Source organism: Centropristis striata, chromosome 6 (genome assembly GCF_030273125.1).
Source record: "Centropristis striata isolate RG_2023a ecotype Rhode Island chromosome 6, C.striata_1.0, whole genome shotgun sequence".
Classification (NCBI taxonomy): Eukaryota; Metazoa; Chordata; class Actinopteri; order Perciformes; family Serranidae; genus Centropristis; species Centropristis striata.
The window spans coordinates 9,897,262-9,913,611 of NC_081522.1; the positions used below are offsets into that span (position 1 = coordinate 9,897,262).

At 37.3% G+C, this 16,350-nt stretch overlaps 2 protein-coding genes across 4 annotated transcripts in view; both read right to left on the reverse strand.

Annotated features, from left to right (window-relative positions):
* LOC131973107 (neuroplastin-like) overlaps positions 1-6,735 on the reverse strand; it is a 33,169-nt gene extending 26,434 nt beyond the window's left edge. For 2 of the 3 annotated variants that reach the window (XM_059334959.1, XM_059334958.1), the window contains exon 1: positions 6,453-6,734. In XM_059334959.1, coding sequence (XP_059190942.1) covers positions 6,453-6,543 — 91 coding nt within the window. In that variant the 5' untranslated portion in view covers positions 6,544-6,734. Of the gene's footprint in view, positions 1-6,452 lie in introns of all 3 variants that reach the window. The other variant, XR_009394536.1, reaches the window with a different exon arrangement.
* A 5,330-nt stretch (positions 6,736-12,065) lies between these two features.
* On the reverse strand, positions 12,066-15,136 carry LOC131973979 (UDP-glucuronosyltransferase 2C1-like). The gene is made up of 2 exons (XM_059336125.1): positions 15,083-15,136; positions 12,066-14,517 (listed from the first exon to the last, which is right to left on the reverse strand). Exon 2 carries the CDS (start codon positions 14,496-14,498, stop codon positions 12,894-12,896), a length of 1,605 nt encoding a protein of 534 aa, XP_059192108.1. The 5' UTR covers positions 14,499-14,517; positions 15,083-15,136; the 3' UTR covers positions 12,066-12,893.
* Between the last annotated feature and the right edge of the window lie 1,214 nt (positions 15,137-16,350).

A 16,350-nucleotide genomic window follows, 5' to 3' on the forward strand; every position in this document is an offset into this window, starting at 1 on the left:
TTTTCACCATTCTGTAATATGTTCATGATAAATAAAAAATGTATCAACAATAAAAAATTATCATTTGTGCAGCCTTTGTCACAATACAATAGCACCGTAAAATGCAGCCTCCAAAATAACCATAAAGTTGAATGAACGCCTCTCTTAAAACAGTTTCTATGGAGACTGAACCTTATCACCTTCATGATTGCAGGATATATGTATATAAGTACCAGTGAACAACATGACGGTGCTGAGAACTAAAACTAACACCTCAGCTTTTAACATAGAACTGCTGAGAGACGGAGCCTGCCACCTCGGATGGTCTCGATGTGTAAAAAAGTGCTGAGCCAGTCTCACTGCACCGAACACGTCTGAATGATTAGCTTTGGCATGTGGTTATGTGTGTCTCACATGCGTGATCTTAGAACTATAAAGGCTGCTTTGTACTTTAAAATCCTGATTAACATATTCACATTGACATATTCTTTAACCTTTGAATGTGTTGGACTGCAACCATCTGATCTTTTTTCATTATCAATTATTGTATTTATTATTCTTTTGATATTACATATAAATATAGATATTACTATAGATCAGGGATTCCCAAAGTGTTTTTTAATGTTATATCTTTTTTCCCCCTTGTTCCCCCAAATAACACCTCGCGGTGCTGCCAGACCTCGTCCACTAATGTGGCCATCTCCTGTGCAGTAAACGAGGGTGACCTCTTGCTGCGTTTGCTGCCTGCTTTCTCCATTCTCATGTGTGTGCGTATCCACAGTGGGGTATATATGCGTTAATGGCTTGATTACTACTCGGATACACCTGTTAGCTGTGATCACACACACACACACACGTAGCCTTATTGCACAGGTGTGTGGGGTGACTTAAGCGCTGATAAAGTGGTGGGTGATCGATTTGCCTGGCATCGATTGATTTATATTTCAGCACCACGGCGGTGGACAGCTCCCACTAAGAGCTTCTTAAGAAGCTTCTTTGGCGGGATCTTAAGAAGGCAGTTAAGAACGCATCTGGGAAACACCCCTATCTTAGCGCTCCTTCTTAGCCGAACCCTTCTCAAGAGCCTTCTTAAGTCCTTAATTGGGGCCATTATTGCTACAAATATACTGGAAATACTCACACACCCCTCCCTGTTTTCTCTCTCTCATTTATCATCTTCTCATTTACACTTGCTGCAATTTTTGTTCATCGCGGCTCAAAATATTAAAACATTTTCCCGAATTGATCTGCTTTCTGCCTCTGATCCTGAGCCTGTCATCATCCTCTTAAAAGTGGAAGCTTGCACATAACTTTGTTGCATGATATTGAAACTGTGTTTCAGATTAATTTAAATGCAAGAGCGCATTGTTGTGATCGTGATTATTTTTATTATATGTGTGTTCCGGTCATTTGAGCATGATTAAACATGCCGCCTTTAATATTTCTATAAAAAAGCTTGTTGCGTTGGTTTTTTTTTTTGAAGGTGTGTGGGATTGGGGGTGCGTCAACCTGGTTGGGACATAGAAGGGGGTGCGCGGCTAAAAAAGTTTAGAAACCGCTGCTATAGATGATATTATTCTATAGTATAGTAGTTCTATAGTATAGAATTTTTTCAAATGTACTTATTTTATTGTATTTTTTCTTCATTCTGTTGTTTGACATTGTTATTATTTTTTACTTATTTATTTGATTTTGGCCTTACTGTCTTTTTATTTGCTCAGAGGATTATGTCATGTTTCTCTGATACCTTATTTATCTTGATGTATGTTTTGATGTTCACCCTGATCAGCTACCTCTGTGAATAATGCTTCAAAATATATTTGAAATTTCAAAGCTGCAACTATTGATTATTTCATTATCGATAAATCTGTTGAATCTTTTTGCAATTAATGCTTTAAGTCTTTCAAAAGCAGGTTTCTTCTACCTTCTAATGTCAGTTTTATGCCTTTATTTTATATTTTATATCGGTATTGTTTATTTATTGAATATTTTTGTATCCAGTTTGTCTAAATGTCTGTAAAGCACCCGTTAGTTTCACCTCAATCCTGTTTTATGCTGGATTGTGGTTATTTGTTTTTTTTTTCTTGGTGAATGTGTGAAAAGTGTGTGATTTTATAACAAAATAAAAACTGAAAATCATAAAAAATGCCCATCATAATTTCCCAAGGTGACCTCTTGCAATGGCTTATGTTTTTCTGACTAAAAAAAATCTGTTTACAATAATAAAAGCAGTAAATCTTCACATCGGAGAAGCTGTAACTAGCAAAATGTATGTATTAATCAATTATTCTACTTACTGTCTCAACTCTAAATGTGATTTACAGTGCATTGTTTTCACACAAGCCTTTCAGATTCAGACACTGAGTTGAGAAAGATAAAAAGGCTCCATCTAGATAAAATAACTGCTTGATCATTAAGATTGTATCATACCTCTCTCCATTAAAATCAGTCTTCGCCACATCCTGTCAACACCTAGTGACTGTAAACTTAATATGTTGCTTGAACCTGAAAATATTAAATAAAATATTAAGTTAATCACACTTTATATTATTACTACTGGAGACTAACTGATGTTAATTTCTGGTTCTTTATTCAAACCGTAAATGTGACAGCACAACCTGACACCAGATGGCCTAGAAGAGTCTTTTCCTTGCAGATATTTTCTGAGAAATCCGTTTAAACCGGTATAATATTTTTTGGCCACTGGCCCAGTTAATGTGTAAAACACTGTTGTGTAACACGTATCAGGTAGGTAATTGGACGGTAAATGAATATTCTATCAGAACAGAGCAGAATCCTGATGGACAGAGACAACTAGAGATTGGAGAAAGCTACAGAAAGCATATACTGCATTTATAAACAGTTTATACATGCTGGTTCTAACGAGAATGTTCAGACATTTTTTGCATCGATAGTTATCCTGGGGTTTTGATATTTTGTGTATCAGAAAGCATGAGGAAGATCTGAGCTATAATGAACGCCATTAGGACTCTTTAATGTTGACAAAAATGCAAATTAGACATGAAATGATCAGTTTATCCAGGTTTATTTTCCTGTCCAAAATGTCTTGCATGTAACTTTGTGTTTGTTATTTCATTTTTTGTTTACCTTATTCTGCTTTTTTTCTTGAGGTGGGGTGCTGATAACCGTTTGCTACCTCTGCCAATATTTGCCTCAATCTACAGAACGATTTTTATTTTTCCCTATTTCTTTTTTCATTTATGTTTGTTTACGTTTCATCTATTCGGTCATATTGTCTACATCTATGCAATGTATTGTGTTTGTTGTCTTTAATATTGAAAATTCTACCAATAAATCACATATTTTTTTTAAAAAGAACAGAAATGATTAAGTCAATTGACAGAAAAATTATTTGCAGAAATTTTGAGAAGTGATTGACTGTTTAAGTCGTTGGAATTCTGCAGATTCACTAGTTTCATCCTTTTCATGAGAGAGAAATAAGAAAATAATCATCAGATTCATCAATAATTAATCAATATTTGTGGCCCTATTGTGTTGTATACGTCACTTAAAGAGCTCTATGTTGATTAGTTGTTTTTAAAATCTGCAGTGCACTACACTGACTAAAGGTATAACACAACATTGTAACACTTCCTCATTAAAATGTCTATAAACAACTTGACAAATGTTATATTTTACTTGCGTGCTTACATTATCCCAACTGTTTCACAGACAAATGTGTAATTTTATTCAACATAATGGTCCATTTCATTTGGTCGCCATTGCCTATCAATGACATAATTTCCGTTTTGATGACGCATCAACCTTGTGGTTGTCATAAACTGACTTTTATCCAGTTTTAAGGCACATTATTACAGTATAATTTTAAGATTGTGTTTGTTGAAGTTATGACATGCCAAACATTGAAGAAACACAAATTTTTAATGTGAAAACAGCTTTATCGATATCCCTTTCCACTTTAAATCACAGGGTCAGTTTGTTCTGGAGAGGAAGAGACCCCTGTGGATAAAACCTTCTGATTGTCTGGATCATAAGTTATCAAAGAAACAAGCGGAGAAAACTGAAAACGTGAGTTGCAGCTCTTGTCGTAGCCCCTCTAGAGCTGAACAGCATCGGGAAAGACCATAATCAGTGTTTTTATTGGTTTTAATCACAGGGTCTGCTTGTTTTGGAGAAGATGAGGCCTCTGAGGATAATTCGGCTTACGATAAAAACCTCCTGAGCAATGAACACTGAATGAATCCTAACCGGGAGAAACTGACTGCAATGAAGCCATCGCTCCATTTTTGATTGACAGACCCCTAGAATTACATATTGTAACATCAACATGTGTATATTTTCAATTTGCTGAGAAATTTGTAAATTGTACTAATAAGGGTGAAATCTGGGACTGAATTTACATTTTGTTTGCATTTTCTATGATGGAATAACAATCAGTTTCATACTTAATCTGAAAATGAAGTAGCTGCTTGTGTGTCAGAATACTTATACAATAATATGAAACCAAGACTGCTCATCCCTAAATATTCACTGATTGCACTCAATTCATTAGTGAAGCAACAAAATCCTGTGTTTGCATTGATCAGACACCTGCATTTGAAGCAATTTTTTGTGGCTTCTGAATGATAAATTCCCCAAAAAAAATGGCTTGACTGATACTATTAAACAGCCTCTTTGGTAAAAGCCACTCTACTTTAGATAAAATACAAATCCTAGGAGTACCTTGGCGGGAAAAGCTTCACATTAGCAGGTACAAATGGCTTCCGTGATGAGGCTGGCTGCTGTGAGCGTTAATGCTACAATATAAACTAATTATAGCTGGTATATTGCATATACTGACTCCATATCCACACTGACTCTCTGGAGTCTATGGAATCAACTAATTACTATTTTTATTATTGATGAATCTCGCAGTTAATTTCTCAAATAATAGGTTGGCCTATAACATTTCACAATAGTGACAAAATGATCAAAGTCCAAGGTGTTGTCTATAAATAGGTTGTTTTGTCAGTATAAACACTAAATATATATTAAGTTTTTGGGTATAAAATACAGGGAAACAAAGTAAATGTATATATGTATATTTTGTAGGCCGAAAAATTCATTTTCTGCCATTTTTGCATTAAAGAAAATCCATTCGGAAAATAGCTATTTTTAGTAATTTTTCTGTCCATATATTTACCACATTGTTCTAAGCAATTGATCAGAGACATCTCCTACAGCATTTTCAGACATGTTTATGTCTGAAAAATTACTTGAAAAATTACATTAAAAATTACTTTAACAGCAATCGATTAAAAATAGTTGCCGATTATCTTTTTTGCCCATCGACTCATCAATTGGTTGGCTAATTGTTGCAGGTTTTAAAGCAAGCAAAGATAAGAAAATATCACACTTTCTAGCCATCGGTCACATAAGAAGACATTACATTGGCTTACTGATGAAGCAGAGATGTAATGAGTGGGTGTGCAGTATAGGACGAGATGTGGATTGCATTCCTACACATGGTCAACTCAAGGGAAAGCCAGAGCTCATTCTAACACAATGCTTGCAAATCCACACTGCACGCTTACAGTATCCACCCCCCAATACTCAGCAGTTACAGGTTTACGCTGCCCTAAACTGTTTAGTGGAGGTGGTGGGGGGGATGAGATTTATGAGCAGAGGGGTCAATTGGACAAGTAGAACCGCGCTGCTGAGAAATCAATGCCATTCTGCAGTGCAGTACATCTCAGCGAAGAGTTAACAGATTCACTGTTGCAAGAGGACATTAAAGCCATGGTTCCCAGTGCAGCATCTCTGCTCTAAAAATAGAAGCATGCAGCAAAATGGACTGGTGCTATTTACAGCACTTCTGAGGTCCTACATCTAATTAAATCCATGTTCTGCTCTGTAACCAGAAGCTGGGCTGATGCAGGGAGTGATCTCTCCCTGTAGCAGAGAAGAGTTGGTGGATACTGAATTCCTGAGCCACATCCTGACATACCTGAGCAGACCCACAGCATGTTGATTATGTGTGCTCCTCTCTAAGGAAAGCGTGACAGATTGTGAACTTCAGTGTGACACCATTTCCCCCCTCATTATCCCTTCCTTCTTCTACACCCCTCAATGAGCAGAACTTGTCCTTGCTGATTGAACTGCTCATGTATGCAGGTCCACACTTCAAAGGACATTTTAGGGACATCGCACAGGCCTCTGTTTGGCCCACTTCAAGCCCAACCAATACAGATTGTCGGCTATTAATGATTTATTGACCTTTCATTTCCAAAAAGGCACAAGAAAACAGCGCTTCATTCGACTGATATCAGTTTCGTTCAAGGGATTATCTAATGAGACTTGGCTGCTGATAAGATGTTCGTGATGGGCAGCGGTAGAAACAGCGTCTTGTGGAAAGGATTCATAAAAAAAATCCCCACTGCAGAAATGCAGGCGACAACCTTCACTATAAAACCCGCATTTTCGCCATGATGTGAGATAACTGGTTTTCTTACCGTTCTGGGACGAGACGGACTGCAGCATCAGGGCTCCAAATATCGCCACCGAGAAGGACATGACTGCAGCTCTTCGTTTGCCAGGTATCATCTTCGGAGACGGGAGATGGAAAATGCCGGTAGGGGTGACCTGAGCGGGATATGTTGATGCGGGGTGGATTCGCCGAGGCTCCCACCTCCACACACACTCCAGTCGTAATCACGCAGAGAGAGAGGCAAGTGTCGCTAGGTAGACTAGCGGGGACCAGGAGCACTGCTGCTGGATACCTGTGCAGCTCTCTGCTGTCAGCCCGGTGCAGCAAGGGAACCACCTTTTTTTAACCACTCGTTTAATCTTAAATCCCGCGAGATCTTGGAGGAAGGCAGAGAAAAGAAGAGCGGGTATACATCACACATATCTGTGTTTAAATGAAACAGAAAGCTATTTTATGGAAACAGTGGATAAGATGGACGCTGTAATCTTCTAAGGCGGGTTATACCACTGTCTTTAAACAATGAAAAACTACTTTGTAATTGAATTAACCCATGTTAGATTAGCCAAGGGCAGAGGGAGGCATTATAAACCTGGGGAGGACCCGGGGCATGGGATAAGATGGGGTATTAAAACAGAATGCATGAAATTCAGAATTCAGAACTAAAGTTTATCAGTTTGAACACGAAATATACTGCCTTTGTACAGTGTTCAATGGAATATATGTAACAAAGGTTATCACATTCTGTTTCAGACATCACAACATTTTTGGAATCTTGGTTGTAAAAACCACAACACAACAAATAATGAGGATGACATAATTTCACGTCCAATAAAAGGCAAAAATGATCTGATGTCATTATTATTTTAAGTTACATATCATTGGTAGGGTAGGAAGTTGCATTTAGTTGAAGTGAACGGAAGCCAAATATTTGCCTTTGCTAATTATCGCTAAATGTAAAAAAAACAGTATCCAGTGCTCAAGAAACTGCTACTAGGCCTGAAACTGTGCCGTGGGTCAAGCAGTCTCTAAGGCCGACTAAGCCCTGACCTTAACAGCACCTACGGCTTTAAGTAGACTTTTAATCCTATTTCTCTTTGATGTAATGGGTTACAGAAGCCTCACACCTACAGCAAACTGTAAGATGGAGCTTGTAAAGGGGCCTAAATCTACTGACTTGACTCCATCATGTCATACTTTATTTGTGTGAAATTTACAGGGTATGGACTTTTCTGTAAATGAAATAAAAAGGAAGTCCAAAGAGAGCATCACCTGTAGTAATAATTAAACTGCCATTCTTTGGCAACAGACCAGGACACAGGTGTTAAGGCTAGAGCAGAAAGCTGGACCCACAATGCAGACACGGGAGGCAGATAGCAGTGAAAACTCTTTAATGACAGAGGTTGAGTGGCAGGTGTGGAGCTGGGGTGCGAGACTGGGTTAGGCTGGGCGAGGCTGGGCGAAGCAGGAGGCAACAGCAAACTGGAAAAACAAGGGAGCAAAAAATGAGGCAGGCAAAAAATCTCACAACAAAGTGGATAAAGAGCTAAACTAGGTTTCAGAAGCCAAGGTGTTACCACGGGGGACTCAACGACGAACTGGCCAGGAGTGGCTGTGTGAGCAGACCTTTTGAAGAGTGCTGATTGCTGAATGAGCTGCAGGTGAGTGGAGGTGGCAGCAGAAACCAGAAGTAGGTCAGCCCCGCCCAGCCTGGGACCAGCAGGGAGGGAACACACAACTGAAAACAGAGAGCAGCAGGAACACAACACAAGCAGAGCAAATCCTAACAACAGGTGAATTTAAGGAGTTCCAGTAATCAGTAATCAAAGTTTACTGCTTATAAATATTAGTTCAGTACTGAGGGGTGAAGAAATAAATAGACAGCCTTGGCTTTGTTTGTTTTTAATACCGTGTGAATTTAATATATATTATATGACGTAATCATATATTTATTGCTTTTGTGGTAACCATTCTTTTTTTTTTTATTTCAGATAAAGCTTAAAGAAGAATTTGATGGCAGGGGCGGAGCAGCGATTTTAAAAGTGGGAGGTTCTAAGGGGGGGACATGAGAACCGAAACCTGTTAAAATAATTGATTATTTTCTATATTGGTAAATGATTTTATGCTTGAGTTCTGCTTCTCTGTTGTTTGACTCCCTGGTGTCTGTCCCTGTGTCTGTCTCTGTGTCTGTCTCTGTGCATGACTATCAGGTCAGCCTTGGTAAATATCTCTATGCATTTATATTAAGTCAGACAATATGATTTTGATACAATGATTATGTTTGTGTGTTAATGTTATAACATATATTTCATTGTCTGTTTCATATTTTTTAGACTTTTAGAATCCATGTTAGACAGTGAAAATCCTTTGACTCTGTAAGACATACTATCTTTGTAAGACATAACAAGACAGAAGGTTTTTGTTGAATGTTCTGGAGAAGAGGCCAGGTCAGGATGGCCTTGTCCGGGGCAGCAAGCAACCAGGTGGCATGACGTGCCGTTGTATTAATTAAAACTGGCGAATCAGCGATCAAGAAGGCGGAACTTCCTGCAAGAAATCGACCAGCATGTTCTGTAAACAAATGTTAGTATTTTAATGGGTTCAGGGAGAGAGACGTGGTTCAGACTTCACAAACTGAAACCCGTCTGTGTGTATCAGGGACATGAGTTTTTGAACCTGGAGAATCTCTGTAAAGTGCACATTTTTTGACGCATTGTAATAAAACTATGTTAAACTGAGAAACTTGGACGTCTCCAGCTCTTCATTTCCCCATCAACGATCTGCGCAGAAAAATTGTGAGGTTTTTTCTGTTGGTGACAGATTACCAATTTTCAAGGTTTCCTCATGCAATTTTTTTAACAAACCCCCGGCCTTCTGCCCCTGTTCCAGTCTCCACAACATACAAAACCAAAATGAATGGAATGCATTTCTACATTTTCTTCAAAATGTAAATTGTTAAGCTACATTGAGGTAAAATTGAGTCCATTATACATTCTGAAATTGACAAGATCACAGAAGCTTTCACAAAATATAAAAGATAAATGTTTAGCATTTATTCAAATAGCCCTAATGTCTTCTATGACATGAAATCAGTTGTATATGTATTGATTTTCAGGAGGTCATTCATACCTCAGGCCATACGGCTTCTTAACTCCTACTGACGGAGGGATGGATTGACATTATGGCATGACTGTGATCACTGCTGTTGCACTGCATCACATTATTGACATTATCCCAGAGAACAACAGGAAGAAATAGGTTTGCTGTAGTCTCTTCTGGGAACAAGAAAATGTACTTTAAGAAAAAGCTAAGTAAGTCAAGGCTAAATCTTTCCTGTCAGACTCGAGGGAAAGAAATACTTCAATAAAATAACACGCACAACCTGGTTCAGTGGATTTATGTTGTATGGTGTCACATTAAGGCAAGAAAATTCTGGGTCCATGCCTTTAGTCCAGCATTAGTCAATAATTTGGTGTTTATACAATCAGACTAACCTGACATCACATTGAGATTCACTCATTCAGAATATTCTGTATCGCAATCTTAATTGTTGTTGCTGGAGAAAAAACTAAACTGAGCAAGAGATTCAACCTGAAGATGTGCTCATAGAGCACGATTCATCAACCACAAATGTCAACATGCAGACACAAAAGAGGAAATTAAAATAAACTCAGATGAAAAACAGTAAGACAGGAAGAGGACAAGACCTCTTCAAGACACTGACACAGTTGAAAGAGTTCACTTAAAGAACCTGTCTTCAAGAAAATCTCATCCATAAGGTTTGAACAACTTACTTTGACTTTTATTCTTAGTGGACAAATACAAAGTAAAAGACAGTTACAGCTGATTTATTCCAGAAATATATAGATTAATATTGTGTACTCTTTTGCTCTGGTCTGTATGTTCAATAAACTGTATGTTGAGACGTGTTTGCAGCACATTTTCAAATATCAAAACTGTTCAATGTCAGGATTTAAATAATCATATCAATAATAATAACAATATTTTTAAATCAAATTAAAATAAAATGTACTTGTAAATTTACTCATCTGACATTTATCTAATGAAAGTTAAAATATAAAATAACATTTATATATATATATATATATATATATATATATATATATATATATATATATATATATATATATATATATATATATATACAAATGAATATACATGGTCGCCCATAAAGGTGGAATAATTTTGTTTTCAGACACAATCCTCTGTTAATTGTGGTTTCATTTTCATTGTGATACGTTTGGAAGAGATTGATTAACTAAGTTTTGAGAAGTTATACACTTTATCCGTCAAGAATTCATCACTTTGTCACAATCATTTCATAAGATAAAATTATTTTATTTCAACTTTATGGGCAACCGTGTATTTTAAAATAACATGAAAAATGTATTTAATGTTGTTTGTTAATTATAATGTTTTGGTCTTTTAAAATAAATGCTGAATAGGTTCTTTCCATGTGCAAATTTAAATAATGCCATGATTCCATATTCCTTCATGATAATTAAAAAAAAAACATTTAGTAAAAACAGCACAGTAAGGCACATATACATATACAGAAAGATCATTGTTTTGGAACTATACGTTTTGTGAATATAACTCAGGGAGAAAAGGCTGACAACCTTTTGTGTGTGGCCTCCTGTCAGTGGTTTCGTAAGTGCAAACACCCACAATATCCTGTATCATTCCTCCATGTGTACCACATGTTTGACACCCTTTTTTGTTTTTGTTTTGTTTAGATTATCATCATTACTATAAAATCAGTGGAGATGTTCTCAACACTCAAGAAAGAGTTGGAAAAGCACCCTGTTGTGTTAAATTTGGTGTTTGGCTTCCTTCTGGTTGGTGTGGAGAAGATGGTGGAGGTGGAGTTTGCTTGCCCTTGCAATCCGACATGGAACGGATGGTTTGTGGCCCCATTGTTCATAATTCCTGGTTTTACTGCTTTCATGCTGATGATGCTGATTCACGGCCACAGTGGGTGCGCAAAATGGTTGGCTTGCTTTTACCCCTTGATTATGTGGATGGCCCTGATGATGCTTGATGGCCAATACATAGTGTGTGCAACGACATACTGGCGAGGCATATTTGTAGATGATAAAACAACATATCTGAAATGGTGCAAACCAGTCAACACGACAAGTTACTCCTCGGAAGAACTAATGAATCGTTCACACAGATTTCATATTTTGTCTCAGGTAAGAAAAATGTCAGAATGTGATCTGGAAGCACCTGTTTACATTAAAATATGGCTGTTATATGACAGTGTTGATGATCATTTTGATTCTGTGTCTTACTGATATCTGTGTAACTTTTTAGGGGATTGGAATTGCTATAATCACAGTTTTAGGGGTTATATTCATCGGAGACATCATATGGAGAATCTGTAAACAAAAGAATGAAAACATTCAACAAATTGGAGAAGAGGACCCTGATTCTGCAGCCATACCTCTTCGTTAATATGAAAAGGTTCAGAAGAAACACAAAACATAAAGGATGGAGCAAGCTAAAGAACTCTTTTGGTAACTTTCTGCAGCCTGTGTGTCATCACAGGGTGAATACATTCTGGAAAACATGTTGTATACAGTCTGACACATCCTATCTGCCCCCTGTGGATTATATATATATATATAAATATGTATATATGTATAATTAGTTATTATTTAGCATATTTGATAAATGGTGTTATGGTGCAGGTATTAAAGACACTTTTGTATCAATCCTTCAATGTGATTATGTGATTTACCTACCAGAGTTCAGAAAACAATTTTGATTATTTAGAGGAGAAATTTTGAGAGCAACATTTATTTTTGTGTATATATTTTCTTGTTTCTTTTTCTTCTTCTTTTTCTTTTTCTTTTTTAAAGTTTTTTTTCTTTGATTTTTTTTAATTAATTGTAAAAATACATTAACATATATATATGGTGTTCAATACTTTTGTTTGTTTTTTTCCTTGCTAGTATTTAATGGTTCAGGCTTTGCAGAGTTGTACTGATAATGAAATGAAATGATGAAATGGAATCCAAAATTATCATTTGTAATTTTACAAACACCGAAAGGCTGACCTTATTTGTTTTATCTGCCAGTTGGATAAATATGTACCAACTTTTTAAATCACATTTGTTTGCATGCCATAATAATTTGAAAAATAAAGCTTTTCTTATCATATGTCTGCCATCATATCCACCACCAGATAATGTTTTTCTGTTGTTTTTCCGTCACATGTCATGTTACAAGAGTCACATTTGTTTTAGTTAGTTTAGTTTTAGTAGTTTTCACTGAGAATCCACATTCAGATATTGAACGATAAACCCGACAGCAAAAAGCTTATAATCATCATTGAGATCATGTTTACAATAATATATATATATCAATATATCATATATTATTTAACAAATACATTCCAAATCTATGATCTGTTAAGAAAAACTTTCAATTTTTATTTTTCTTGTCATTCATGTTTAACTTTTTTCCCAACAAAACTAATTCTCCACATTAACCTTACAGCTGAAATGCAGGTGAAAATTACAAGCAAAGCAACTGCCAATAAAGCAGCAATAACATCTATGCTGTAATAAACAATCCAGGACATTTTGATGGACTTTGCCTGCAGATGACGGGCTCCTTTATGTCTCATGACATATTCTATCCAAAACACTGCCCGGTCCAGTGGCTTCATGGGTTGGTCTCTGTGCAGCCTTGAGAGCCTCTGCATGTTTTCCCTGTAAGAGGAATTGTAAAGAGCTGTCTTTAGGGCATCTGCAAAGATGTGTCTGTCAAACTCTGCAATATCCACACACAAAGCTCCTCCCCTTGCTTTGATTTTGGAGAGGTTATCGGGTTGATCGAAGAATAAAGGAAGTCCAACTATAGGAACTCCGTGGTAAATGGCCTCCTGAACCCCATTAGTGCCTCCGTGGGCGACAAACACTCTAGTTTTGGGATGTCCTAAGAGGTCGTTCTGTGGCAGCCAGTTAACTGTTAAAGTGTTGTTACCCAGATTGGCTGGCCTTTGTCCCATATACCTCCATACGACCTTCTGAGGCAGCTGGGCAAAGGCTGCAGCAATCTCCTCAGTGATGTCTTGAGGAAGATTCCCGACTAAAGTTCCTAAGGTCATCACAATGACCCCGTGGTCTCCAGAGCTCTGGACGAACTCCTCCAGGTCTGCAGGAAGTGGCTTAGAGGGCTTGCACTGAAACCCCCCCATGTACACTATATTTGGCATTGTTGGACGTGGAAATTCAAAGACAAAATCACTCCTCATAAGCCAAATGTCTGCTTCCAGGAAAAACGTTGAGTAATCCACACCGGGACCAAAGTACTTCTCAACTACTGGTCTGTACTGAGGTTCTGTGATGCATGACATTATGTACATCCCTAAAGTATAACTCAAAACATTCTTTATTCTTTGAGGGAAGGTCATCTTATCTGTCAACTCTGTTGCAGTGAAAGGAATATATGACAGAGGTGAGGGGGCAATAAGCAAATGAGCTTCACCTTGAATGGTCCATCTGACATTAAAAACAAGAGGAACTTGGAGCCGGCGTGCCAACATAGTCCCTACACCGATGCCGGGGTCAGTCAGAACAACATCATATTGGGCTTCATGGAAAGACTGCATCAGGTTTCCATCTTCAAAGATCTGAATCGTCAGTTCACTCATTTGCTTATGGAGCAGAGAGAACTGCTCAATAACCTGTCGCCTGATCTGAATATCATACCAGATTTTAGACCAAAAAGATGCATTCCTACCCTGCAACCGGATCTCAAGCTGTCGAGACAAAAAGGCTTCAAAGTAGCTTTGCTCAAATCCACCAGGACTGGGAACACTGACAACCGTGTAAAGAGGAGACTTTTCACTGATGTACCAGCTATCAGAGGGACGAATCACAGTGACCTCATGGCCTTTGGCATGCAGTTCCTCAACGATTACTTTCATGTTTATCCAATGGCTTCCGTCCAGTGGAAACACCAAGACCCTACCCCCAGAGGAACTGTTCAGTTGAAGAAACAGTAGAGTTAAGCCAATCAGAGAGGAGTGAGGCCACTTCATAATGACGCCCCTCAGAGACCTTGAGAATGTAGAAAAACAAGTCAGTGAAAGAGTACTACCAACAATACAAGTACAATATCTGTAAAATAAGTAACCAGTGTACTGTAGGGAGAGAAAAGTGAAATATTAGTATTAATAGTAGTACTATGTTTTTTTCTACCACTACATTTCATGTTCTATTATTACAACACACACACACACACACACACACACACCAATAGCCTATAGCCAAATCAGCAATCGACCACACCTGGTAACGCAGCAACTGGGAGGAGCAGGAGGCGGACCCTTGGGGGAGCATGAAAAGAAAAGAAAAGAAAAACATATCTATAAAAAAATAAACATATATAAAAAATATATAAAATATAGAAAGAAAAAATATATATATACACACACACACACACACACACACGTTGTACTTGTATTGTTGAACATTAAGCCAGTATCTATGAGTTGTAGAGCAGTTCCACCAAAGAGTAACTTACCCCTAAACTTCCCAGGCAGTTTTATTTAAATAGCAGTTTAAGATCAAAAGACACAGCACCACTAACAAATTACCATTTTGATTAATTATTAAAACTTACCCAAATCCACAGGCACAGGTAGGAAAATCCAACTTCACTGCGTCGCAAAACAACTCTATTGCATAAGAAGGTGTAAAGTGCTCCAGATAATATGTCCGTAGGAGTTCCTATTCTTTTAAGCAGAAAACGTGTATCTCTTGTGACATCTAGTGTTAAGTCAGTGTAATTCATATTGAACAGCTCATGATTGTTTAACTGAACAGAGCAGTAATATAAACCAGGACCCATGTCCTCGAAAAACAACTTTACAAAAAGCACTGAACAATATAAAACCATATTTCTTTCTTTCTGGATTTTATTAACCGCTAAATTAAATGACATATAGTATATAGCACACATAGCTTACAATATACTCATTACACACGGGGAAACTTAAGCACAGCACTTAAATGTTGTTACATGATCAAAAGCCTTAATAGCTAATGTCTTTCTCACAATAAACTCATTACAGTTTACATTTTTGGGCTTCTAACCCTTAAAATAAAGTACCTATCTCTACCTTGTCACAGGTCAAAATAGCTATTTCCCTCTCATAATGTTTTATTTGAATGCTTCCCAGGTACTTGAAGATGCATAATTATACAGTAATTCAAATGCAAAAAGCAAGGCTAAGAAAATATAATCATAATGAAGATATACACATATTTTTGTGTTTTAAAGTCATGTGAGTCATCTCACAACCCCTCAAGTTTATGTTGGGGGGGGTCAGGACCCCAGGTTCAGAACCACTGCACCAATCTACTTCACATTAATCATGTAAACAAGCTTTTCAGTACTGTATTGGTAAACGATGGGGTGGATAGTCATCAGGCAGGATTCTATTCTAAATGTTAAATGTCTATTCTAAATAATACTTATAATATATATATTCACTTTTAGATTCTGATGTGCATATTTAAGGGGATGTGCTGATGCCAGGATTATTATGTGCACAGAAACAGCATCTACATAAAATGTTTAAAGGAAAACTGAGATCTTATTGGTAATATTACACACAGGATGGAGGCAATTTGTGTAACATGTTAGATAAGATACACTTTATTGTCCTTGGAAGGAAATTTGTCTTGGACTTCAATGCTGTCATATAAAACTTCTTTACAGTAATAACAGTACAGGTACAGACAATACATACATATAGGCCACAGGCCACATATAACATATACACAGTATACAAGAAACAGTGCAGTGCACGCATTCACACACACCTGCCCAGACCCTCCCTCGCCCACTGTATTATACCATGGGTCATGATCAATAGTACAATTGCA